Source organism: Takifugu rubripes, chromosome 15 (genome assembly GCF_901000725.2).
Source record: "Takifugu rubripes chromosome 15, fTakRub1.2, whole genome shotgun sequence".
In the NCBI taxonomy this organism is placed as follows: Eukaryota; Metazoa; Chordata; class Actinopteri; order Tetraodontiformes; family Tetraodontidae; genus Takifugu; species Takifugu rubripes.
In genome coordinates, this window is record NC_042299.1 from 62,289 (window position 1) to 89,201 (window position 26,913).

Here is a 26,913-nt window from a genome sequence, read left to right on the forward strand (position 1 = left end):
CATTACGTTAGGCATTTCACAGATTTATTAAATGTATACTGTAGCCAGACAACAAAATTATCCGTGGTATTCTATAATAACAAAGATGTTCTCTAAAGTAATTTAATCTACAAAAATACTTAAATCACCCAAAATACTAACAGGTTTTACTCTACCCATTTGTGCCTTTTTATATTAATCTGAAATACAAGTTCAAATTTGGTCAAAGTTGGAGTCCCAATTGTACATAAAAGTTAATCCTGTGTGTTTTCCTTTTCTTTTTGATCAAAATTCTACGCAAACTAAAAATCAATCAATCAATCAATCAATCTTTATTTATATAGCGTCTTATACAATCAAAATTGTTTCAAGGCGCTTTCCAGAATCCCAGGGCCTGACCCCAGACAAGCAACAGTGGCAAGGAAAAACTCCCCTTTAACAGGAAGAAACCTTGAGCAGGACCAGGCTCATGTAGGGGGACCGTCCTGCTGATGGCCGGCTGGGTAAAGAGAGAGGAGAAGGGGGAGGACAGGTAGAGGATAGGATAGGTAGGAGAGGAGAGGAGAGGGGTAGAGGAGAGGAGAAGTAGAGTGAAGGGGAGGTAGAGGAGAGGAGAAGGAGGAGGAGGGGAAAGAGGAGAGGAAAGGAGAGGAGAGGGAGAGGAGAAGGAGAAGGAGAAGGAGAGGAGAGGAGAGGAGAGGAGAGGAGGAGAGGAGAGGAGAGGGAGAGGAGAGGCACAGAGCACAGAAACACACACAAAAAATATGATATACAATCACTTCAGCGGGGCCGGAGGTCATTATGCAGCTCCGAGGGCGGCGATACCTGTAAATAAATAGGGGGGGAAGAAGCAGAAAAACTACACAAGAATCAGCATAACTAGTCTGCTTGATGAGGAGAGGAAAGGAGAGGAAAGGAGAGGAGAGGAGAGGAGAGGAAACCATGACCCAGTGGAGCGACAGAGGCCTGTCAGGTGATCATGTTTCCGGACCCCGGCAGCCTTGGCCTATAACAGCATAACTAAGATGTGACCTAACGATTAGACGACCCCCTAAGTATGATAATCTGTCTGTCTATGATAGTAACTGGAACTACTGAATTAGTAACAATAAGCTTTTTCAAAGAGGTAGGTTTTGAGTCTGATCTTAAAAGTAGCGATGGAGTCAGCCTCCCGTACCTGGACAGGGAGCTGGTTCCATAGCAGGGGGGCCTGGTAGCTAAATGCTAACCCTAACCCTAACCCCCCATTCTACTCCTGGAAACTCTGGGAACCACAAGTAGACCAGCATTCTGAGAGCGGAGCGGTCTATTGGGCTGATAAGGTGTCACTAGCTCCTCCAGGTAGGATGGAGCTAGGCCTCTGAGGACCTTGTAGGTCAAAAGAAGGGTTTTAAAAATTATTCTAAATTTAACGGGCAACCAATGAAGAGACGCCAGTACAGGAGTCATGTGATCTCTTTTGTCAATACCTGTCAGAACTCTGGCTGCAGCATTTTGGATCAGCTGGAGGCTTCTTAAAGAGTTGTTTGGATACCCTGATAATAAAGAGTTACAATAGTCCAGCCTGGAAGTAACAAATGCATGGACTAACTTTTCAGCATCATGGTGGGTCAGTAGCTTCCTGATCTTTGAGATGTTCCTCAGGTGAAAAAAGGCACTTCTAGAGACTAATTTAATGTGTGAGTTGAAGGAGAGATTTTGATCAAAAGTTACTCCTAGATTCCTCACAGAGAGACTAGATGTTAATGAGATACCATCTAGAGTGATCATGTGATCTAATCTATCCCAGAGAGGTTCAGGACCAAACACCATGACCTCAGTTTTTCCTGGGTTAAGGAGGAGGAAATTTGAAGACATCCAGGACTTTATGTCTTTAAGACAGGTCTGGAGCTTCACTAACTTCTCTGTCTCCTCGGGTTTCATGGATAAATAGAGCTGAGTGTCATCAGCATAACAATGAAAATTTATCCCATGCTGCCGAATAATGTTATATGGATAAAATGGATATGGATAAAAAAATGGATACTTTTTTATATGAATTTGTTTTTCAGTGTTTTAGATTTGTCATTGCTACCAAGGATAGTCCCAAAAATAATCCTAAAGTTACAAATATACCACCTTTTTAAATCCACAACATGTCCCCCACCCCGCAGCCAAGATCCTTCTTCCAAGATGATTTTAGGGCCATTGATACACGTGCAAATGTGCACATGTGTCTAAATATACATCTGTGCACCCATCCCTCCTTCCTTCCCATCACCCACTGCTATATCCTTTGCTCGGGGTGGGGGTAGGACATGATGTTTGTAATGGAAAATCGAGTTGTCATTGTAATGTTGAAATAATGATTGTATAATGTGCACCCTTTCCTTCTTATATTCCTACTACAGTTGACACTGTGAAAAGGTTGGGGAGAGCAAGAATACATGGATACTTAAGGTGGATCATTTGCTAGTAGGAAAACAAGAGTTATGTGAGGATGATCTCCTTAGAAAAACATCAAAGCCAGTCCGGAGCTACGGTCATGATCCAGACTCTTGGAGAGAATGCACCCTATTAGGCTGAATAGTAAAACCTGAGCTCTGATTTTGTTTGAGGTCATTGTTGATGATTGATGAATACTGTTGGTTGTTCACTTTAATTCCATGTGATTTATTATAATAAAACCCTTATAATTTTAGGAAACCTTTTTTTCCCCTTCGTCACCATACGGGCTTTTGCCTCAACAGTATTCAGAGTCCAGGTGTTTGTGTCTCAAAAGGTCACTGCTCATTTACATGTTGTGTCACATATTTACACTCTTTCCTTTATGTTGGCCCCATAAGGATGCCAGCAGAGACTCTAGGTCCGAGAGCCTCTGGATAAGGATAAGGATGCCAGCAGAGGCTCTAGGACCTAGAGCCTCTGGATAAGGATAAGGATGCCAGCAGAGGCTGTAGGTCCTAGAGCCTCTCGATAAGGATAAGGATGCCAGCAGAGACTCTAGGTCCTAGAGCCTCTGGATAAGGATAAGGATTCCAGCAGAGGCTCTAGGTCCTAGAGCCTCTGCTGGCATCCTTATGGGATGAGACTAGGAGACCTTGCTCTACATGTGTGGGCACCCGTGCTGCAATGCTGAGTGATGAAGATGGTTATGATGAAGTGAGGATCATGCCCAACCCATTCAGAACAAGTTAAGAAAAATGCATTTTATTAAACAACTTTGACTTTAAGGTTTCTCTTTATTTTGGTGTCACCACTGTGAACACAAGTTAAAAATAAAAAGTATCATATTTTGTTTATTTTGTTAAAATGTGTAATCAAAAGGAAGATTTCAATCCTAGAAACTAATCAAAAACTGAACAACCTCACAGTATTTTGGATCGAATGTCATTCCTTCAAGCTAAAAAACAAACAGGGGAAAAAAGAAAAACCAAAACACAATTTTATGTACTGTAGTTCAATATTTTTGATATTTCATAGGTACTTGTTTGGCTTGTAGGATGGGGGTTCTCCTGGATTGTCTGAGTTATTCCCTGTAGAGTATTAAAGTATTACTGCAGCGCAGCAAAAGTGAATCTACTGGAGAGACTGAGAGCAGCAAAAGTGAGAAACAGAAGATCTACCTGGACACAGACAGGCTGTTGTGATGTGGAAACCACAGTCTCTCTCCTCAACCAACACCAGTTATTGTAGCACTCTGACAAACACGCAGTAGTAAACTAGACCTGAATACAAAGCTGGAAGTTGTCCAGCCCTGTAAGGATACTTACAGTGTAGCTCATTTCAATATTACAGTTCAATAGAGAGCCACAGCTTTCATATACTTTTCTCATACTTTGTCATATTGCACCATCAGAGAATGGGACACAGAAAGATCAAAGAAGGCTTAATTTCCTAATTGAACAAGATATGTGCAAAACACCAGGACAATTTAAAATTTTAACCAAATCATTTCTTCCCTGGAATATTCACAAATATATACATGTGTATCTATATATCTATATACCTATATAGTGTAGGCGGAGATAGATGGATAAAGATATATAGATATATAAATATATAGGTATATATTTTAGAATAGTAATGCTGTGAAAGCTAGCTGAAATGTTTGAATGAGTATCATCTCATCCATTGCTTCAATTCCCACACAGAGAAACAACTAATAATTGAAAATGATCTCCTTTTAAGAGGAAAAAGACATCCACATTCTCATTAAAACATGGTATTAACTATTTGGTAATCCATATTTGATGGTAATATCTAGAAACTAACAATAATTACTTATTAACTTAAGAAGAATTCATGAAGAATAAACAATAATCAAGAATAAATAATGCTCCCTCATTATGCTGTTAGCTTGGCAAAGCTCCCAATGTAGTTATTTCTGATAAGTGGCTTTCTTTTATGAAACAAATAAAATAATAATTAGACAGAGAAAGGTCTTAAATAAAGATTAGTAAAAGTGGCCCCAGTCTTGGAGGAGTGTTGGCGGGGACAGGGGGTATATACACAACTGTGTGATGAGAGTCATTACACTGGTCCATTGTGAGCGGGTTCTCATCATGTCCAGGGGCCCCTGCTGTTATACCAATGTGTAGGACTTTGCGTAAGGATTGCTGTTTTGTTTTAAATGTCCTCGTGAGTCCAGAAGGGACTCCTGGGAGGTGCTGAGCTTGGTGGCTTGGGACAAATCTGAGGGCTCCCTGTGTGGGAGTGTGGCTGCTGAGCCAGTTTGCCACTGAGACACAGGTTCCCTGCTGGTCTGAGGAGCTTCTGTGGGTGTTGGGGGTGCCATGCGAGAGGGCCGCTTCAATGAGCGGCTCTTCTGAGGCTCCAGGCAGGCCTGACCCATGGCTGCCCGCTCACCACCTGCTGTCCCTCTGGAGGATGCTGAGCACGACATTCCACGATTTAACAGGAAGTCCATGCGCAGGTATGGTGGAAGGTGGACCAGTTCACCTCCTACAAGATCAAACACACACACACACACACACACACGCACACACACACACACACACACACACACACACACACACACACACACACAATTAGAATGCCAAGCCACTTGAAAAGCTTACCCCACTGGTAGTGCCCCTTTTTGAAGGTTACTATTACTATTTTACAGAGCATCGTTTCTGGATAGTTATTGAACCTGACTCCATATTCTGAATCAACAGTTTAGGTAGAATAGAAGCGCTGGGCATTGCAGAAGGGCTTGATGGGTTGAGAGTGGGCAAGATCTAACAGCTAATCCTCACCTGGTCTGTGGGCTTTGGGCACGGCCATGTTCATGACCCTGGTGACATCCTGAGGCTTTGGTGGGGAAGCAGTAAATCGACAGATTCCTGATTCAGATGGTGTGCTGGATGCCAGACTGTCAGTGTAGTCATTGGTGCCTGCTGTCATCTGCTCGGAGGAGGTGTCTGAGATGAAGCACTCTGTTATGGTGAACTTGGCATGGCGCAACTGCTCTTCCATCTTGGCGTGCTCATATGCTCTGGCCAGCTCTTCATAGGTGGAGGAGGCACTTTCTGTTGAAACCATGCTGCTTCGTGCTCGATCTGGATCAGTGCCAGAGCCAAGGGACAGATTAATGTTGAGAATCCAGCCAAAGACTAAACCTTGCTGGTGATTTAGAGACGATGAGTTATTCTGCTACAATAAGAAACTTCACCATACCTGTATCCTGAGATGGGCTGACACTGTAACTATCACTCTCCTTGTCAACACAACCACCGACTCTGGGTGTCGGAAGCCTCCAATCGGTGCTGAGAGTGTGGGAAGAAACAGGGGGGTGGGGGCGATTGAGCGTCCACTGGCTGGCATAGCGGTTGCGTGTTGATGGTCCTGCTTTGGCTGTGCGTCGAGCTGTTGGGTCTGATGATCAGAAGGATGAATTATTAATCCTGTGGTGTGTGTGTGTGTGTAAATGAGAGTGACAGACAAACAGAATTCAGTGACAGCAGATGCAAATAATACATCTAATTCAAAAAGGCAAAAAACACAAAGTGTTACATGACTTTTCCAGCACAGTTTATTCTTCTCACACTTTGTTCACTGTGACAGAAAGGACACACACGACTGAAAGGCTCTCACACACACTACTGAAACGCTCTGACACACACTACTGAAACGCTCTGACACACACTCCTGAAACACTCTCACACACACGACTGAAAGGCTCTCACACACACTACTGAAACGCTCTGACACACACTACTGAAACGCTCTGACACACACTACTGAAACACTCTCACACACACGACTGAAAGGCTCTCACACACACTACTGAAACGCTCTGACACACACTACTGAAACACTCTCACACACACTACTGAAACGCTCTGACACACACTCCTGAAACACTCTCACACACACTACTGAAATGCTCTCACACACACTACTGAAACGCTCTGACACACACTACTGAAACACTCTCACACACACTACTGAAACACTCTCACACACACGACTGAAAGGCTCTCACACACACTACTGAAACGCTCTGACACACACTACTGAAACACTCTCACACACACGACTGAAAGGCTCTCACACACACTACTGAAACGCTCTGACACACACTACTGAAACACTCTCACACACACTACTGAAATGCTCTCTCACACACGAGTGAAACATTCTCACACACACTAGTGAAACACTCTCAAAAACACGAGTGAAACACTCTCATACACACTACTGAAACGCTCTCACACACACTAGTGAAACACTCTCACACACACTAGTGAAACGCTCTCAAAAACACGAGTGAAACGCTCTCACACACACTAGTGAAACGCTCTCAAAAACACTAGTGAAATGCTCTCACACACACTAATGAAACGCTCTCAAAAACACGAGTGAAACGCTCTCAAAAACACGAGTGAAACGCTCTCACACACGCACTACTGAAACGCTCTCAAAAACACTAGTGAAACGCTCTCACACACACTCGTGAAACAATCTCACACACACGCTACTGAAACGCTCTCAGAAACACTAGTGAAACGCTCTCACCCACACACGTGAAACGCTCTCAAAAACACGAGTGAAACGCTCTCAAAAACGCTCTCTATTGTGTGTGAGATTGTTTCACTAGAGTGTGTGTGAGAGTGTTTCACTAGTGTGAGTGAGAGCGTTTCACTAGTGTGTGTGAGAGTGTTTCACTAGTGTGTGTGAGAGCGTTTCACTCGTGTCTATGAGAGAGCGTTTCACGACTGTGTGTGAGAGCGTTTCACTAGTGTGTGTGAGAGTGTTTCACTAGTGTGTGAGAGTGTTTCACTAGTGTGTGTGAGAGCGTTTCACTCGTGTGTGTGTGAGCGTTTCACTAGTGTTTGTGAGAGAGTGTTTCACTAGTGTGTGGGAGAGCGTTTCACTAGTGTGTGTGAGAGCGTTTCACTCGTGTGTGTATGGTAATTGTGAATAATGTCCCAGACGGCCCCTCATTAAAGATGCTCATCATCACCACCACAAGCTCGGGGTGCCAGGTTATTACAGCCAGAAACCTTCTTGGCGGCTTCCTTCTAACATCTATGGGACTTTGATTGGATTTTTAAAAATCTTCTATGCTGACACATTCAGACCAAAAGATGAGGTTCAGAGGTTAAAAGGAGACCACAGCTGTGAAAACAACAGACATAAAGAAAACACCATTTGTGTACCTCGAGAGAAAAAATGAAAAGGCATCCGTACTGGACTTACTGGTTCCTGGTCTGGCATCAGACACGTCTACCAGAGGACCTGTGGCCTGGGACAAAGACTGGTAGTGGACTGTGTGAGTCACTGTCGATGACTTCTGTTTCTGGGTGTCTCCAAAGTCATTATCAGTCAGTAGGACAGTGGATCTGTCATCTGAGGGACAAGAGTAAAGCTGAGCACCCATCACTGGTGCAGCAGTCTCAGGTGCACGTAGAAGACACTGATTGTGAGCCTACCGACGGTCTCCATGGTGTCTCTCTCCTCGATCAGCAGCTGGGCTCTCGGGATGTCGATGTGCATCCGGAGGGTTTGCTGCTGTTTGTTCATTGGCTCTGGTGGACGTGTGTTTTTACTGGCAAACACAGAAGGACTCATTACACAAAGGGACAGATCTTTCTTTGCAACTACCACTTGATTGTGAACACGTTTACCTCATGAGCATCTCAGCCAAACTTTTGGCATCTGTAAGATAAAGAGGGAAAACATTTGTTCCACTGGCAGGAAGACGAGCGCGTGGCAGGTGGCAGCTCTCCTCTCACCTCTCAGCCGTTTGAGCCTCTGCTCGCGTCTCCTCCTCCTCAGCATCAGCAGCCCAGTGAAAATAACAGCGATTCCCACGAACACACAGGAGATGGTCACCATCATCTTCAGACCTTCACCCCCACCAGACTTGTGGTCACTGATATTGGGGGCCTTTACTAAAGGTGCAATGGTACCTGTTGGACAGTAACAATATATCTTCATTGTCCAACATTGAGATTAATGAACACAATAAAACCTAATGTTACATAAATAAATAACATAAATAACTTTGGAAACTACTGTTTGCCTAACTAACCCTAACCCTAACTAACCCTAACCAACCCTGACTAACCCTAACCCTAACTAACCCTAACTCCGACTAACCCTAACCCTTATAACTCAATAACTAACCCTAACTAACCCTAACCATAACTAACCCTGACTAACCCTAACCCTAACTAACCCTAACCCTGACTAACCCTGACTAACCCTAACCCTAACTAACCCAAGGACACATCTGAAAATGGGCCACTTTGATAAGAACCATGTAAAATAGCAGCCAGCATGAGTGAATGAACATTACTGACATAACGAGAACACTGGACTCAGAGCAGAGACTGATCTTTCTTACCTCCCCGCATGGCAATTAAAGACCATCTGAAAGGTTGAGCCCAGGAACCCAGGAACCCAGGAACCCTAACCCTAATTCGCTTTATTCGAAGAGATACAGGAAGTAGCTTTATCAATACGACGGGTCGGAATCAAGTGATGCAGGAGGAGGAAGGAGGCAAGAGAGCCGTAATGGTGGAAAGGAGAGGAGGGGAAAAGTATCCAGATTACCAATTCGCTGATCTAAGATTGTTGAAAGCAATTAAATATTTCCTGTTCGGAATGTTATTTTGCTCTGGTCTTCATCATTCTGGTCAACCTGAGATAATTAGCAATATCTGTAAATTAGCATCCCCTGGAAAAGCTGAGAATTCATAGATAATACGCTTTAGCATGTAGCTTCTTTTGAGTTTTTGAACTTTAGGGGTAGGGTTATTTATTTTATTTAACACACTCTCCTAAGGAATCCAGGATCATCGGGCCAACACAGGTGGTTTTCCGTGTATTGTGATAAGGAGTGTTGCTATCAGGACAGCTACCAAGAGGTGTGAGAACATGAGGAGTGCTGCTATCATGAGTGCTACCAAGAGGTGTGAGAACATGAGGAGTGTTGCTATCAGGACTGCTACCAAGAGGTGTGAGAACATGAGGAGTGCTGCTATCATGAGTGCTACCAAGAGGTGTGAGAAAATGAGGAGTGTTGCTATCAGGAGTGCTACCAAGAGGTGTGAGAACATGAGGAGTGCTGCTATCAGGAGTGCCACCAAGAGGTGTGAGAACATGAGGAGTGCTGCTATCAGGACTGCTACCAAGAGGTGTGAGAACATGAGGAGTGCTGCTATCAGGACTGCTACCAAGAGGTGTGAGAACATGAGGAGTGCTGCTATCAGGAGTGCTACCAAGAGGTGTGAGAACATGAGGAGTGCTGCTATCAGGAGTGCCACCAAGAGGTGTGAGAACATGAGGAGTGCTGCTATCAGGAGTGCTACCAAGAGGTGTGAGAACATGAGGAGTGCTGCTATCACGAGTGCTACCAAGAGGTGTGAGAACATGAGGAGTGCTGCTATCAGGACTGCTACCAAGAGGTGTGAGAACATGAGGAGTGCTGCTATCAGGACTGCTACCAAGAGGTGTGAGAACATGAGGAGTGCTGCTATCAGGACTGCTACCAAGAGGTGTGAGAACATGAGGAGTGCTGCTATCACGAGTGCTACCAAGAGGTGTGAGAACATGAGGAGTGCTGCTATCAGGACTGCTACCAGGAGGTGTGAGAACATGAGGAGTGCTGCTATCAGGAGTGCTACCAAGAGGTGTGAGAACATGAGGAGTGCTGCTATCAGGAGTGCTACCAAGAGGTGTGAGAACATGAGGAGTGTTGCTATCAGGACTGCTACCAGGAGGTGTGAGAACATGAGGAGTGCTGCTATCAGGACTGCTACCAGGAGGTGTGAGAACATGAGGAGTGCTGCTATCAGGAGTGCTACCAAGAGGTGTGAGAACATGAGGAGTGCTGCTATCAGGACTGCTACCAGGAGGTGTGAGACTAAATTGGGACACCTGTCTGCTGTCCTTGGGGCTAGGGTTAGGGTTTATTTGGGGCTGTGCCTGATGAGGTTAATAGCCCTGCTGACTGACTATCACTCGGGTTAATAGTTATCCTCAACTCAGCAGCATTTAGGCACTTAGCATTTAGGCTCTCACAGGCCTGCAAAAGTCAGGAACCAAAGTTCTGATGCCAGAACTCTTTAGCCTGACGACGACTTTCACTTGCATTGTTTAATTGTTTAAAGTGTCATTCTTTGAATGTCATGAAGATGTCAGTGGGATTCTTTCAGCGTCACACTGTTTAACTTCAAACATCTTCAAACAACAACTTCAAACATATCAGAGAAGAAACAAACGATTGTTCCAGACATTTCTGCAAAGACAAGGACATCATGCAGTTAGTCGCTGGTGTCAACTCACTGCCGTCATAGCTGAGCGTTGCAAATTTGAGTCTCTTCTCCGCATAGCCAGCACTGTTGTGGACCTTCATCTGCAGCTCGTACCAGGTGGCCTCCTGCAGCTCCTGCAGGACGTAGCTCTTGGTCAGGGACGTGCGCTGGGCTGTGGTCCATGTCAGTGAGTCTATGGGCCGATATTCTAAGGTGAAAGATGTGATGGGACAGCCGCCATTATTCCAGCCACTCAGGTTGAGCTTGACCCGAGTGACGTTGATGCTGGTAAAGAGCTCCTGTTCTTTGGAGTACTGAGGTTCTGCAGAAGGAAAGGAGAGGGTTATAGTGTGGCCCAATGCTTAGAAATTTAAAAAGAGAAGTATTGTACATGCTTTTTAACCTTGTTTTTGCAAAAATAGTTTAAAAAATGACACTGACATAAGAAATCGCCCACTTCAACAATTTTCCAGAGCTCCATTTTACAGCAGAGGATCGTCTTGGTGTTCAGATCTGCCAAAAGCTGAACATCTGGAGAACCTCATCAGGGCTAAGCCTCTGGCCAAAATTAGCAATCAGCTGCAAAAGGGCTAGCTAAAAGGAGTGAGCAAGGAGTCATTGATTACTGTGGGTGATCTCTAGAGACCCTGCAGCACTCCACCCCCCCCCCCCCCCCCCCCCACGCCTCTCGCTCTTAATGGCAGATTGACCAAACTGTGATCCATGAAAACCTACCAGGAGGAACCCAACCGATCAAAAGACGTAACATGCCAATTTAGAGTGGCTCAGGGAAGCTGGGAATATCCTTGGGTGAGCCAGGCTTGACCTCAAACGTCAGACCTTCAGACCTGGAGAACCCTCTCCATTGATGTTCTCTGTCCAACGTGATGGAAACTGAGGGGATGTTTAGAAAGGAGCCCAAACGCAGGTGTGTGAAGCCCAAATGTTCCCCAGAACTCGCTGAAGGCTCTGAAGACTTATGTCAGTGCAATATCCTGCTTTTTCTTTACTGATAGAACCTTTGAGTCGAGGCAGATGAGAGAATACTACATCCAGAGCTGCAGCTTAATAAAATGCTAAAGCAGCACTTTCAGCTACATACGGCTGGTTGCTCCTACCTTTCCCATGAGTCTTTGCTTCAATAATCTCACTAATGCGCCCTGGCCCCACAGCATTCTGGGCAGTGAGTGTGAATTTGTACCAGGTGCCACATTTGAGGTTCTCGAGCCGATAGGAACGCTCACTGGGACTGATGGGGAAGTTTCCCCACTGCTCGCTGTTATCCTCGGAGTACTGCAGAATGTAGCCTTCAGAAGAGCACCGGAGGGTTAGCGACGAGCAAACGAGAAGCATGAACAACGAAGAAGGCCAGGCCAACCTCTGATGGAGCTGCCGCCGTTGTCTCCGGGGATCCAAGACAGGGTTATTGAGGTGGTGGTTGTTTTCGTCACGGTGAGGCGAGGCTGGTCCGGCGGGACTGAGGGACAACACTCCAAACATTACGGCTAACCCTGACTCAACCAACAACTGGAAAAGCTATGCTAACACAATAATGACAGTCAACGTTACCTTGAACCTGCAGGTTGAGAATAATCTTCTCCAACCCAAAACTGTTACTGGCTGCACAAGTGTAGTTCCCAGAATCCTCTGCTTTCACTGTGCGAATAACAAGGCTGCCGTTACCATGGACACTGCGCCGAGGGTCAACCACAACAGGTGCTGGCGTAGCGTTGCTGGAAGACAGGGTTCAGATTTTTAGGAAGGATGCAACGGAGGGCTCCAGTGGGAGAAAGTGCTGCTTACTCACATTTCTTTCAGCCATTTGATGGTGGGGGCTGGATCCCCCACTGCTCTACATGGCAGCACAATGTCCCTCATCCATGGGGTGGTCACGGTCCTGTTGAAGGTCAGAATACGAGCTGGTGCTGCAACACACACATGTTCTTCTGTCACTCACTCACTCACGCTGCAAAAGTCTCAGCACAGACACCAGAGCCAGCGTGAGTCAGTGGCCTCTCGCTCATCCCGTTCATTACAGAACATTAGCGAGGGCTCGGGCCATGCTAAAAGATGCTAATGATGTCTGCTGTCACATGATCAAACAACATCGTCCACGCCTTCGTGGAACTGTTGTTCAGAGTTCAACAGCAGTAACATTGTTTCTATTTAATCACCCCCCCACACACACACACACACACACACCTTCAGCCATGGGTTTGACTGTGATGATTGCACTGTTGTTTCCATGGCCTGCAGCAGTAACAGCCACCACCCAGATGCTGTACTGACGGTTCCTGCTCAGGTTGGGGATTTGGTAAAAGAAGACATCTGGGGCGGCTTCAAACTCGCTGCTCACCTGTGTTAAAATCAGGGAAAGACACTTTTTAGGGTTGAAAGATGAAGGGTAAAACTAGGGCTGGATGGTTAGGGTTAGGGTTATCTATTCCATACATCATGCATACCTACATGTGGTGGCTTTACAAAATGTTTAATGATTTATATTTGTATTTGAAATGGTCATTTTTTTCTAGCTTTCACAAAGATGAAATTACTTATGGAACAGATGGACAGAACTGTGACTGAATACGACTTCATAGAAGTTCATATAGGCGTCTCTCTTTGTTGCCTCACAACCTCCGATGGTGATAAAGATGTTAGCGCTAACTACAGCAGATGTTAGCGCTAACTACAGCAGATGTTAGCCCTAACTACAGCAGATGCTAGCGTGCTTCCATTGTCTTACTGTGGGATGTGGGTTGGAGCAGAATACTGTGTATTTTCGGATGATGCCATTGACTTTGGTTGGGGGGAGCCAGGACACAAACACCACAGAGTCGGATGCAGCAGCTGCCTTCACGCCTGCAGGAGGTCCAGGTACTGAATAAAAGAGCGTCTCAGCATGAGTCCAGGAGTGAAGCTAGGCTGGACCCTGACACCTCTCATCTTAGTCATGCTCTTAAATTAGCACATTTCCTTGACATGGGAACTATTTGCTGGTATCTAGAACTTTTGCTGCCATCTTAGCTTTTGCTGAGATGGGAGGTGCCAGCGTTGCTCTGATTAGCCGAGTGTGTCCCTACTGTCTTCCTTGGTGCGGGTGTAAATCTGTTCACTGCGGACGCCGTCTCCAGCTCTGGTGAAAGCCAGGATCTGGATGCTGTAGTTGGTGTACTTCTCCAGCCCATCCAGCTCCAGAGAGGGTTTAATGGTGGTCACGTTCTTGATCTCGCCCAACTCTGTTGGAAACAATCAAATCAGGAGTTTCAACTTCATGCTGTCGAGGCTCAAATCAGTTCGACATTAGACATTAAACTACTGTCCCAAAGCTCTCAGGTAAAACAAGTGGGAAATCAGAATATTTCTTTATTTCAAGAAGCCACACTTTGCTTTGATGACAGCTTTGATCTTTTCAGAATCACGGCTGCTGAGGAACAAAGCGTGGATATTTGATCACTCCAAATCTGAGAGCTTTAGAAGATGCAAAACAGAAATAAGAGATTTCTGTTTTGATGCCATACTTTGTATTTGTCCTCATATCAGTTCTTGTTCTCGGTTTATGGAGATTTTCATGTGTTCCATTAGCTGAGGTGTGTTTCAGGAGACATCTCTTATCTCCCAGCTGCCTCCAACATGCTTGATAATACAGTCAAGTTCTCCCCCTCTCCTCCTGCAGCAGCTCGCCATCAGCAGGAGACTCCAGGTCTTCTCCAGCAGTAGAGAAGTGTCCACAGACCATAATGTTGAACTGAACCTCTCTAATGAGGACCTGCTCCTGATGACTGCTGCTGTGCTCATTAGCTGTTGTTGATTGTCAAGCACACACCAAAGAAACGGGAAGGAAATCTAATGTTCTGTCGAAGCTCATTTTAATTGGGTGGGGCAGCAGTTAGCACTGTCACTAGCCCGAAGGTTCCTGGTTTGACCCCCCTGCGATCTGGGACCTTTGTGTGTGGAGTCTTCAGTCTGTGCCCACATGGGAACTCTCTGGTCCTCCAGCTTCTCCCGCAGTCCAAAGACATTTGGAGGGGAAGTGAGCTAGCAACTCTGTGAATGGTTGTTTGCTTTTGCGTGTTGGCCCAGTTGGAGCTGGTGGTTACAGGGTTTAACCTGCCTCTTGCTCTAAGCTAGCTGAGACTGGTGACCCCCCCACCACCCCTTCCTCCTGTTGAGTCACAGAACCAATAAAGACCCACCTCCATCAGGCAGGTTGGCCCAGTATATGACCCTGAACCCAAGCAGGTTTCCATTGAGTGCATCTTTGGGTGGGGTCAGCCAGGACAGAGAGATGATCTCTGGAGAAGTAGCGGTGGCCTGGACGTTCTCTGGTGGTCGACTGGGAACTGAGGAGTAGAGATAAGATGAGTGAGACTGGAGGGATGAAAGAGAGGACAGTACCACGCATCTCCACTAGGCTGCAGCATCTCCTCACTAAACCTCTAAAGGTCTTGTTGCCAGGACATTTCCCACCACTAACATTTTACATGGTCATTTCCATGAATCATGAGTCGTGTTGGTGGATTGTGTTGTAGCTTTTTGAAGGTTGGGGGCAGAGGTTGAGCTGGTGTGCTAGCATCTCTCTGTGCTCACCGTCCTCCAGTGTGGTCGCCAGCACCTCCGTGGAAGACGGCCCCGTCCCTGCACTGTTGCTGGCTTGCACTACGACTCCATACTGGGTGAATTTCTTTAGGTTGTCCAGGACCAGGCTTTCAGCTGCATCACCTGTGGTCTCCACGCTGATCACACTGAACTGATAGTTTCCACCAGTGCTGAACTCCCTGTAGCCCACCTGATAACCTCTGATGGCGCCATTTTGGAGGTGCTTCTTTGGTGTCTAAGAGTTTACAGAAATCAAACAATACCAATATTGGTCCATGATTTCAATATTTTTGCATGATTGAAACTTCAAAACAAAAATCTCCTTTTCAACAGCAGAGCAGCAGCGAGGAGCCGCGCTTGACTTCAGATACTGCTGGGTCGTTAGGGTTAGGGCTAGGGTTAGGGTTAGGGCTAGGGCTAGGGTTAGGGCTAGGGTTAGGGTTAGGGTTAGGGCTAGGGCTAGGGCTAGGGCTAGGGTTAGGGCTAGGGCTAGGGTTAGGGCTAGGGCTAGGGCTAGGGCTAGGGTTAGGGCTAGGGCTAGGGTTAGGGCTAGGGCTAGGGTTAGGGCTAGGGCTAGGGCTAGGGTTAGAGTTAGGGCTAGGGCTAGGGCTAGGGTTAGGGTTAGGGCTAGGGTTAGGGCTAGGGCTAGGGCTAGGGTTAGGGTTAGGGCTAGGGCTAGGGTTAGGGCTAGGGCTAGGGTTAGGGTTAGGGCTAGGGCTAGGGTTAGGGTTAGAGTTAGAGTTAGGGCTAGGGTTAGGGTTAGGGCTAGGGTTAGGGCTAGGGTTAGGGTTAGGGCTAACCCTAGGGTTAGGGTTAGGGTTAGGGCTAACCCTAGGGTTAGGGTTAGGGCTAGGGCTAGGGTTAGGGTTAGGGGTTAGGGTTAGGGTTAGGGCTAGGGTTAGGGTTAGGGTTAGGGGTTAGGGGTTAGGGGTTAGGGTTAGGGCTAGGGTTAGGATTAGGGCTAGGGTTAGGGCTAGGGTTAGGGCTAACCCTAGGGTCTTCCTGTCCAAAATAACGCCTGCAGACACATTGATCATACCCCAAGACTTTCTAGAGTCTGGCTAATACAGTTCGTGGACATGTTTGACTTCTAGTCTTCCTGATCGGACATGAAAAGGCCCAAGCTCGCACAGACAGAACTCCATGGTACTGAAAGGGGGCGTGTGTGAGCCCACAGGTTCTGGTTGCTAAGCTAATATCCAAATTCAACTAAATTTTGAGCTTCAACAACAAAGACACACACAGCAACTGTAGACATAAATTCAGAGGATTGATCAACCTACCCGCCACGTGACTCGAATGCTTTGAGAAGAGAGAGCTTCCAGCTGCACCTCCTGTGGTGGTCCATCGGGGGCTGAGGGCACAGCAACACCAGCAGATCAAAGACACTGTGGTCCAACAACAACTCAAACACATCCACTTGTTGCCATACTTAACACAAGTCAATGTGTCCTGATAAATTAGATATGAATTAGATAAATGAGAGATTTAGCCTTTCTGCACATGCAGTTAGCTTCAAATGCAGCTGCATATTTTCTACTTAGCTTCACCCATGAAGTTAGGGTTAGGCACGATAACTAACAGTGAGGTTAGGGTTAGGCACGATAACTAATAGTGAGGTTAGGGTTAGGCACGATAACTAATAGTGAGGTTAGGGTGAGGCACGATAATTAACAGTGAGGTTAGGGTTAGGCACGATAACTAACAGTGAGGTTAGGGTGAGGCACGATAACTAATAGCGAGGTTAGGGTGAGGCACGATAACTAATAGTGTGGTTAGGGTTAGGCACGATAACTAATAGTGAGGTTAGGGTTAGGCACGATAACTAATAGTGAGGTGTTAATTCTCAGGAAATGGGCCAAATAACAGCTCATTAAAGGTTGTCTGTGTTCTGCAGACTTTAATCTTCCAAAATCAGGTGACGATCAAAGACATTTGGTCACAAAGCAAGCTCCTGTGTTATGCTAGCTTGTTGCTCCTGCAACACTGTGTACTGCACTATATATGATACTCCAGGAGGGAGTCTCAGTATGTGTCATCACAGGATGCGTGTGGCCACGGCGCCTGTTCACGACTCGTTAAAGCACTAAAGAACCAGTTGGTTCTGTTGAGAACCACCAGTTTCATCGCTGTGCTGCTGACTCAGTGGTGGAACGTTCACCCTGCTGTCAGACATTATTTAGAAGGCACATGTTTTACATGACGGGCGTTACGGAGGGTCTCTGTGGGGGGAGGACAGGTGAGCTCAGGAGATCAATGAGCAGAAAAGAGCAGGATCAGCACAGGATCGTTAATGACACGGAGCTGAAGATTCCGAGGTTCTTCCTGAGCATCCTCATGATGATTATTGTTATTGCTGCTCTAGCTTTCCCTTCATGCCCATGATGTGTGTGTGTGTGTGTGTGTGTGTGTGTGTGTGTGTGAGATAGAGAGAGAGAAAGAGAGAGAGAGAGCTGTGTAGGCATCTGTTCTGTGTCGAACAGTGACCTGCTTCATCGGTGGTGATGGTCAGCTCATTGCTGGCTTCACTCTTGCCGATCAGGTTTTTAGCAAACATGCGAATGTTGTAGGTGGAGGAGGGGTGGAGGTCGATGATGGTGGCCTGGTTCAGCTGAGGTGAGACGTCCTTGGTCTTCTGAGCAGTGTCCCAGGAGGCTACAGAAGGGAGACAGTCAGGAAGATACATGCATCATACACACTCTCCAAAAGACTACATGTGAGAAGGCTTCAAGAGTTGGAAATGGAAATATGTTCTTGTCTAAAGTGCCATCTTAGTTCACACATCAACATTTGATACCTGACTTGTTCTTGCTTTCAATATCGAAGCCTGTGATCGGACTGTTCCCATCAAAGCCCATTGTCCACCGCAGCGCGATGGTCCTGTCCTTCACCTCTCTGATTTCGACCTCTGGCGGATCGGGAGGCTCTATGAAACACAACCTTCAGCGTTTACCATCTGGGCTGAGGTGGGCAAAGGGAATAGTTGTGTGAGCACCATCACACCTTGCACGGTGAGCTGGATGATTCCTCTGTCTTCACCAAAGGAGTTGATGGCATGGCAGGAGAAGAAGCCAGAGTCCTCTCGAACTGTTGGCATGATCTAATGAACAACCAGGACAAGAACTTGGTCATTCTGAGGCAGCACGTGGCTCAGCTATAAACACAAGAGAGGTAATGTGGGCGGCGCCGGAGCGGGTTCACACACCTGCAGGGTAGAAATGACTTCATCAGCCACTTCTTTGACAGAAACAACGTAGCGACTCATCTCAGGATTGATGATCCGCTCCTCTTTCTCCCAGCGGACCATGATGGGTTTCTCCCCATGTGCTGTGCAGCTCATCTTCTTCTCTTCGCCCTGCGTGGCCAACGTGGTGTTGGGGTAGGAGATGATCATGGCAGGAACTAGTGTGGAGAGGAATCAGAGACACTGTGAGCAAACATGGACGCAGCTTCTCACTCATCCAACAGTTAACCAGCAAATTCAGTCGCTTTTTCAGGGACGCGAGACTTGGCCAAAAAGCAAAGCAGGTCTCAAATATGGAGGTGCTGTTGCCATGGATACCTGGATAGACACAACAGCAGCTTGTTGACCCTATAGAAGAAGAGTTTTCTTCTACTATAGATGAGTAGAGCAACTGTTCACATCCTGAAGACACAATAATAGAAACCATCGTCCATCTGTGGCTGGCTGAATCTGTGATGCACCACAGACGGACGGACGGACGGACGGACGGACGGACGGGCGGGCGGGCGGGGCGGACGGACGGGCGGGCGGGCGGGCGGACGGACGGGCGGGCGGACAGACGGACGGACGGACGGACCGTCCAGTCCAACCTCTCCACCAGCGTACCAGTTGTACCAGTCAGAACTGTGTAGAAGATGCCTCAGTGTCAATCATCTTCTTCTACTATCTTAAACGTCAGAAGCTCTTCTCACTTTTAATCGTCTTTTACTTGTCAACAACTAAATGAGAATAATTAAAAATGATGAAATCTGAGATGCTGCTTGATTCTAAATAAGTGAAAACCTCCTCTTGAATCACTTCTAAAGCGGCACATTCAACATATTTACATTAGAAACATCTTTTGGAGTCTCTAAGACACAAAAGCAAATATAGCAACACATCAGAGGGGGAAGATGATGATGAAATAACTGCACACACACAATTAACACATTCCTCAATAGAGCCACAGCGGAGTGTATAATGGCCCCCCAGCTGCTCATTCACGAGCACACATGCACACAAGCTCGTGCATGCAGATAAATGCATGTCATTACACACACACACACACACACACACACACACACACACACACACACACACAGTGGGCAAAATGACATGACTGGAAGTGTCACACTAGAGGTTGCAAACATTTAAGCCTCATTGCTTATTCACACTCGCCTCTTTGAAGCTCTTTATTGAATAAAAGCACTGAATCACTGACAAAGATCCATTTTCTGTTGGATCAATTCAGTAGAAACTGGAAGGGGAAACGTTAAAAGAATCTTTACCGCGAGATTAGTGTTGTAGTTTGAAGCCACATTTATTTAGCTGAAAGTAGTTGTTGTTGGTGAGTAACGTGGCTGAGGGAGCAGCTGGAATCATGTTAATATTACAGGATTCAGCTACATGATCAGTCAAATACTCCTGGAATCATGTTAATATTACAGGATTCAGCTACATGATCATTGAATACTCCTGGAATCATGTTAATATTACAGGATTCAGCTACATGATCATTGAATACTCCTGGAATCATGTTAATATTACAGGATTCAGCTACATGATCATTGAATACTCCTGGAATCATGTTAATATTACAGGATTCAGCTACATGATCATTGAATACTCCTGGAATCATGTTAATATTACAGGATTCAGCTACATGATCATTCAAATATTCCTGGAATCATGTTTATATGTTTCAGGATTCAGCTCCAGTTGAAGGACATATTGGTGGTTGACATGAATGCTTGGATGTCTCTTTTCCAGCTTGGAGCTGTCCAGGATGAAGTCACCTCCGCCTAAGGCAGCTGGGAGAGGCTGCAGCCCCCGTCCGCCCAGGAAAACAGCAACAGTAGAAGATGGATGAGTGAATTAGCAATGAATGAATGAGCAAATCAATATTAGTCCTAATACGAGATGAAACGTGAGCCCATGTGACCACTCCAGGCTGCAGCGGCAGCGGCTGCAGCGGTAGAAGCGGCGGCGGCGGCTGAAGCAGTCTTTTATTAGCAGAGTCCTTTTCCTCCACAGCAACACAGAGGCCAGTGATGATACGCTGCAGCCTGCAGGAGAGGCTCAATAGGCTGGATGCTGATAGGCTCTTCTCCTGAGACAAAGGTCCCTCTCTCTCCTCTCTCCCAGACTGCCTTTCACCTGGCCAGGTTACCATGCCAACCAGCATTGGACAGGCTCTACTCTTCATTGCTGCTCTCCTCTCTACAAGCTGCACTCATAAAAAGGCTCATCTCTAGTCTCCAGATACGGAGCTTGGAAATACCAGCGATGTTCACGGGAATATGATTGGAACATAATCACACGCGATTGTTGCTGCATGTGACGTGCAGCCTCAAAAAGAAACAAAATGATGGGAGAGAGAAAAACAGGGAGCGTTTCTGAGGCACCTGCAAGAAAGGAATCCAACCGTCCACATAGAAGTGGAAATAAATGTAATGCAAAGAAATAAAAGATGTTTTTTACCTTTCCAAAACAAGAAGTGGGGGGTTTGCAGTGCTTCATCAGTTCACACACACATGTACTGTGGACCCACTTTCTGGATTCTTCTATCCGTTTCTTTGGGTGTTAATCCAGTTGAGCAACTAACTACATAGCGTGCATTATTTTGGAAGCTAGTGGGAGGAGGAGCTGCTGCCGAACCCCGAGACTTTCACCTCTTTCTCCTTATAAATGTGAACAACTGAAATATTGGAGAGCATCTGAAATCCGGCAGCAGTCCAGAAGCTGCTGGGTCCCGGCAACAGGTCACGGACTCCTGCACACGTTGCTTTGTCCACTTTACATTTTTAAAAATGCGTGTTTAATGTTCTGACAATAATTTTCTAATGCAGTTTCACCTTTAGCCAATACTGTGTCACTGACTCCCAAAAAGCCTCCGGGTACCAGAGAGCAGCGGGGCCAGCAGGGGCCAGACAAAAAAAACAAAAAACAACTGGGACAGAGCTCCCTGCCCTGGAGGCTGACTATAAATGGATGCTGAACAGGATTTAGCATGAATGGAGGGAGGGGGAAGGGAAAGGCTGGCTAGTAGCAGCACAAAGATGACTGCTTCACTGGCTGCCTGCAATGTACTGAAATAATTTCCTTTGCTGCACAATTGGCTTGGATATGGAGCATGATATCAAATATATGCCTGTAGCCAGGCTGAGACTGTGGGGGGGCGGGGGGGGGGGGGGGGGGGGGGGGTCTACGTGCTGGGGTTTAGTTGCAAATGAGTAAATAAGAGGAAAAAAAATCTTCAGACTTCATCTGAGCACCACACAGAGGGACACTAGTGAGTGACTGTGAGAGCATTTATCAGGGCTTTTTAGTGAAGCCTCATCAAGTGCTCTCCCCTCGTTGCTACGTCTGCCAACATTATCATCTCTAATAGCTTTGATTCAGCTTAATTGGCCCAGATAAACAGTGCGGAGCTGTTTACTGACTGGGACGCACGCGTCTGCTTGGAGGCTCAGAAACTGACTGAATCACATCTGTTTGGGCTGCTTGACTGGAAACAGCAGCAAATTCATTTCATTACTTTGCAACCTGCAAATGCCACAATTAAAATGTGTTTTGTAGAAAAGAATAATAAAATAAATGAGTGAGTCAAGCATGTTTGCACCCAGATGCTTCCGTGCTGCTGTGCTGGCCCCCAAACTTTGATGCTCAGCATCAAAAAGATTTCATCCGGCTATTAGCTGGTTGCTTTGTGCTACGTAGACAAAGCGGATCATCATCTGTGCTAGCTAAGCATGATAGAAAGAGAGGTGGGGGCTGGAGTCAGTAACCAGCTCCAGCTCCAGCCAGGGCCCAGGGGAGGGGGTTAGGGTTAGAAACATGCGTGCCCTGATAAGTGCCCTCCTACGGTGGCCTGGGGGTCCCACATCAACTTTAGTCCACTGTGAGTTCAGTCTTACTCTAAACAGAGTCCTTGGTAGATGAAACGTGATTGCAGATGCACACTTTAGCTTCTTACTTTTGACGTTAAGATACATGGACTTGCTGACATCAGCCCCAACGTCGTTGCTGACGCGACACAGGTAGAAACCACTGTCCTCCTCCAGCACGTGCTTGATGAACAGAGAGCCATTGAGCAGGACCTCTATTCGAAAGCCTGAGTTGAGGGCAATGGGTTTGAACTGGGGGACTCCAGCACCTGGAAGAGAGCAAACAGACCATTTCACCCTTGGAAAGAAACACAAGGTGATATTTGAATGGTAATGCTAGTTAGCCTGGGCCCTCCAGGGTTTAGGTGTTTCTACCTTAATCGTTGCACTAGCTGCATTTGAGTAACGAGGAGGGAAATGACACTCGACAGCGTTAACCACTGGTAGCTCAGTCTGTTGGGAACTAGGCTGAGAAGTGGAGGCTTCTTGATTTGAGCCCCAGGGCAGACAACACATGGAAGGTGTTCAGCTAGTAGCGGAAGGTGCCAGAAGACCTTCAGAGCATTACCAAGGTACCCTTGAGCAAGGTACCAAACCCACAAATGCTCATATATGGCCCTGCAAGAACCGGTGACCAGGGGTGGATTATTCCTTTGCCCACTGAGTAACCTCCCTGTGACCCCAAAAGGGACCAAGCGGGCAGGAAGACGAGATAACAGTAAACATAGTTTCCAGACCTTCATCACCTGTGAACATTTTTCTATCAGCCAATCGCTGCCTCCTGGTTTTCTGCTCATATGCAGGTGGTGATAAATCAAGATCACAATCCTGCACTCAGTCTTGGAGACTTGGTGCAGAGCTCAGATATCTGGTTCAGAAGAACCAGTTCAGGTGTTTGGGCATCTAGTGAAGATGTTTCTGGTGAGGTGTTTTGGGCATGGCCTGACGAAGGAGACCATGAGACAGGCCCAGCAGATGCTAGACTGATTACAGCTCCCATCATCTCTTGGGTTTGTCCCAGAGAAGCTGGTGGCTTCCTCACCAAAACTGAGTGACCGTTAGCTGGACCCCGAATAATTGGAACACTGGAAGCAAACGCAACAGAACGTCCACCTCTGATTATCAGCTGCACCTCCACGAAGCCATGACACACCTCACCCAGGTCATAAAGCACCCCACTGCTGAACGCTAACAGCAGAGGGGAAAGAAGCAGTGTGGGAGGACACAAGGACCAATCAAATGTTTCCTGTTAATCAACTGGAAATCCATAGCGAACAGGTTGATCGTCTACTCTAGATGAAGAGATGTTTAGCGTTGCTATGGCCACTATGCTGTGAATACCTTTGGAGTACTCCCACTGAATTGTGGGAACAGGGTAGCCTTGAGCGGAGCAGTTCAGGATGACTGCCTTTCCATAGATGGCATCTTGGTCTTTTGGTTGCACCACGAATTTGGGAGGAACTGTGGCAAAAGAAAAGTACAACTTTAGAATGAACTAGGTTTCAACACTTCAGATAACTCTATATTACACACTGACTTCCTGGAGGTCTTTTTGTCGAGTTCTTGTGCTTCTCTCCTCTCTCTGTATCATCTGTCACCAACTTCATAGCCGTGCGCTAACCTCTGACCTCTGACCCCGCTGATCCCCTCAGCTATTATACTGACAACTTGTTGTAATTCATGTATTTGCATGATTTAAGCCTATTCTATCATCTATCTGCCCTTCAGTCCATCAGATGGGGGGGGGGGGGTCCCCCATATGAGTCCGGTCCTGCTCAAGGTTTCTTCCTGTTAAAGGAGAGTCTAACCCTAACCCTGGGTTTTTTAAGCACCTCGACACATTTCTCCCCCGTCTCCTCTCTCTCTACCCCCCCCCCACCATGAAAGCATCTGTTCTGATCACCACCGCCACCTCCGTCTCACCATTCCCGCCGTTCCTTCCTCACCTCGGACAATCAGCTGGCTTTGATGCTCCACAGCAGCAGCCTGGTTCCGTGCGATGCAGGTGTAGTTGCCGTTGTGCAGCAATGTGAGGTTGGAGATGCGCAGAGAGCTGGTGAAATCGATGTTGTCGATGGTGACGCCCAGACTGGCGGGAATTGGCCGACCGTCCTTCTGCCAGGTGATGAAGACAGGCTGGTCCCCCGACATCACCACACAGGGGACGAAGACTCTCTGGCCAACGGAGAACCGAGGGAACTCAAACGGGTGAATTGTAGGTGGGACTGGAAATAAGAGAGAAATGGCTTTGGAAATGCCGTCTGATTGGGTCGTAATGAGCACAAAGGTTGAACATTCATGCTGGTCTTGTCTTGGACTGGACAGACTCACAACACCTTGTTTTGGGCAGCACCTTTTTGTGATTAACAGCAGTACAAAAGCAGGTTGTTCAGTCTTTTGGGGACTGGACTGAGAAGTGGAGGATCCTCAGGCCCCGGTGCAGATGAAACATGGAAGATGTTCTGCTAGTAGGGGGTAGTGCCAGAACACCCCTGGAGCACCACCAGGGGACCCCTGAACAAGGTCCTGAACCCAGAAATGCACACAGAGGACCCTGTGGTGAACTAGAGACTCATCCAGAGGTGGACCTGCCTTCACCCTGTCTCCTCCTTCCTGATGTCTCCTCCTTCCTGATGGCTCCTCCTTCCTGATGTCTCCTCCTTCCTGATGTCTCCTCCTTCCTGATGGCTCCTCCTTCCTGATGTCTCCTCCTTCCTGATGGCTCCTCCTTCCTGATGTCTCCTCCTTCCTGCTGTCTCCTCCTTCCTGATGGCTCCTCCTTCCTGATGGCTCCTCCATCCTGGTGGCTCCTCCTTCCTGATGTCTCCTCCTTCCTGACGTCTCCTCCATCCAGATGTCTCTTCCTTCCTGATGGCTCCTCCTTCCAGGTGTCTTCTCCTTCCTGATGTCTCCTCCTTCCTGATGTCTCCTCCATCCTGATGGCTCCTCCATCCTGATGGCTCCTCCTTCCAGATGTCTTCTCCTTCCTGATGTCTCCTCCATCCAGGTGTCTTCTCCTTCCTGATGTCTCCTCCTTCCTGACGTCTCCTCCATCCAGATGTCTCTTCCTTCCTGATGGCTCCTCCTTCCAGGTGTCTTCTCCTTCCTGATGTCTCCTCCTTCCGGATGTCTCCTCCATCCTGATGGCTCCTCCTTCCAGATGTCTTCTCCTTCCTGATGTCTCCTCCATCCAGGTGTCTTCTCCTTCCAGATGTCTTCTCCTTCCTGATGTCTCCTCCATCCAGGTGTCTTCTCCTTCCTGATGTCTCCTCCTTCCTGATGGCTCCTCCTTCCTGATATCTCCTCCCAGATGTCTCCTCTTTCCTGATGTCTCCTTCCTGATGTCTCCTCCTTCCAGATGTCTCCTCCTTCCTGATGGCTCCTCCTTCCTGATGGCTCCTCCTTCCAGATGTCTCCTCCTTCCTGATGGCTCCTCCTTCCTGATGGCTCCTCCTTCCTGATGGCTCCTCCTTCCTGATGGCTCCTCCTTCCAGGTGTCTTCTCCTTCCTGATGTCTCCTCCTTCCAGATGTCTCCTCCTTCCAGATGTCTCCTCCTTCCTGATGTCTCCTCCTTCCTGATGGCTCCTCCATCCTGGTGGCTCCTCCTTCCTGATGTCTCCTCCTTCCTGACGTCTCCTCCATCCAGATGTCTCTTCCTTCCTGATGGCTCCTCCTTCCAGGTGTCTTCTCCTTCCTGATGTCTCCTCCTTCCTGATGTCTCCTCCATCCTGATGGCTCCTCCTTCCAGATGTCTCCTCCTTCCTGATGTCTCCTCCTTCCTGATGTCTCCTCCATCCTGATGGCTCCTCCTTCCTGATGGCCCCTCCTTCCTGATGGCTCCTCCTTCCAGATGTCTCCTCCTTCCTGATGTCTCCTCCTTCCTGATGTCTCCTCCTTCCTGATGTCTTCTCCTTCCAGATGTCTCCTCCTTCCTGATGGCTCCTCCTTCCAGGTGTCTTCTCCTTCGCTGGTAGGCAGGCACTCCCTCCTTAAACAGGTGGCCTGATGGAGATCGCCGACAGGTGCGCTGTTGCCCATTGACTCCTCCACGCCCCCTGCAGGAAAAACCAGACACAACCCAGAACCCTGGACCCCAACGAAAAACCATAAAGTGGTTGGAAGGTTTGCCCCTTCTTCCTCAAAGAAGGGGCACCTCACTGGGTAACAAATGCGAGAAGCAGAATTCCAGGAAAAGGATGAACAGCACCAGAATCAGCAGGACAAACATGCCCATTAGGGTTAGGGTTAGGGTTAGGGTAACCCTGCCCATTAGGGTAAGGGTTAGGGTAACCCTGCCCATTAGGGTTAGGGTTAGGGTAACCCTGCCCATTAGGGTTAGGGTTAGGGTTAGGGGTAAGGGTTAGGGTAACCCTGCCCATTAGGGTAAGGTTAGGGTAACCCTGCCCATTAGGGTTAGGGTTAGGGTAACCCTGCCCATTAGGGTTAGGGTTAGGGTTAGGGTAACCTGCCCATTAGGGT

At 47.3% G+C, this 26,913-nt stretch overlaps 1 protein-coding gene across 3 annotated transcripts in view; it reads right to left on the reverse strand.

Annotated features, from left to right (window-relative positions):
• Positions 1-3,155: 3,155 nt before the first annotated feature.
• dscama (Down syndrome cell adhesion molecule a) overlaps positions 3,156-26,913 on the reverse strand; it is a 62,881-nt gene continuing 39,123 nt past the window's right edge. For 2 of the 3 annotated variants that reach the window (XM_029848761.1, XM_029848762.1), the window contains exons 9-33: positions 24,380-24,658; positions 23,775-23,894; positions 22,523-22,702; positions 18,529-18,725; positions 18,327-18,423; positions 18,121-18,249; positions 17,811-17,978; positions 16,607-16,677; positions 15,315-15,558; positions 14,921-15,067; positions 13,808-13,963; positions 13,471-13,604; positions 12,930-13,083; positions 12,535-12,652; positions 12,297-12,460; positions 12,106-12,204; positions 11,846-12,034; positions 10,759-11,049; positions 8,202-8,378; positions 8,094-8,124; positions 7,899-8,014; positions 7,657-7,815; positions 5,641-5,838; positions 5,220-5,522; positions 3,156-4,923 (exon numbers count right to left, since the gene is read on the reverse strand). In XM_029848761.1, coding sequence (XP_029704621.1) covers positions 4,544-4,923; positions 5,220-5,522; positions 5,641-5,838; positions 7,657-7,815; positions 7,899-8,014; positions 8,094-8,124; positions 8,202-8,378; positions 10,759-11,049; positions 11,846-12,034; positions 12,106-12,204; positions 12,297-12,460; positions 12,535-12,652; positions 12,930-13,083; positions 13,471-13,604; positions 13,808-13,963; positions 14,921-15,067; positions 15,315-15,558; positions 16,607-16,677; positions 17,811-17,978; positions 18,121-18,249; positions 18,327-18,423; positions 18,529-18,725; positions 22,523-22,702; positions 23,775-23,894; positions 24,380-24,658 — 4,301 coding nt within the window. In that variant the 3' untranslated portion in view covers positions 3,156-4,543. The remainder of the gene's footprint in view (positions 4,924-5,219; positions 5,523-5,640; positions 5,839-7,656; positions 7,816-7,898; positions 8,015-8,093; positions 8,125-8,201; positions 8,379-10,758; positions 11,050-11,845; positions 12,035-12,105; positions 12,205-12,296; positions 12,461-12,534; positions 12,653-12,929; positions 13,084-13,470; positions 13,605-13,807; positions 13,964-14,920; positions 15,068-15,314; positions 15,559-16,606; positions 16,678-17,810; positions 17,979-18,120; positions 18,250-18,326; positions 18,424-18,528; positions 18,726-22,522; positions 22,703-23,774; positions 23,895-24,379; positions 24,659-26,913) is intronic. The other variant, XM_029848763.1, reaches the window with a different exon arrangement.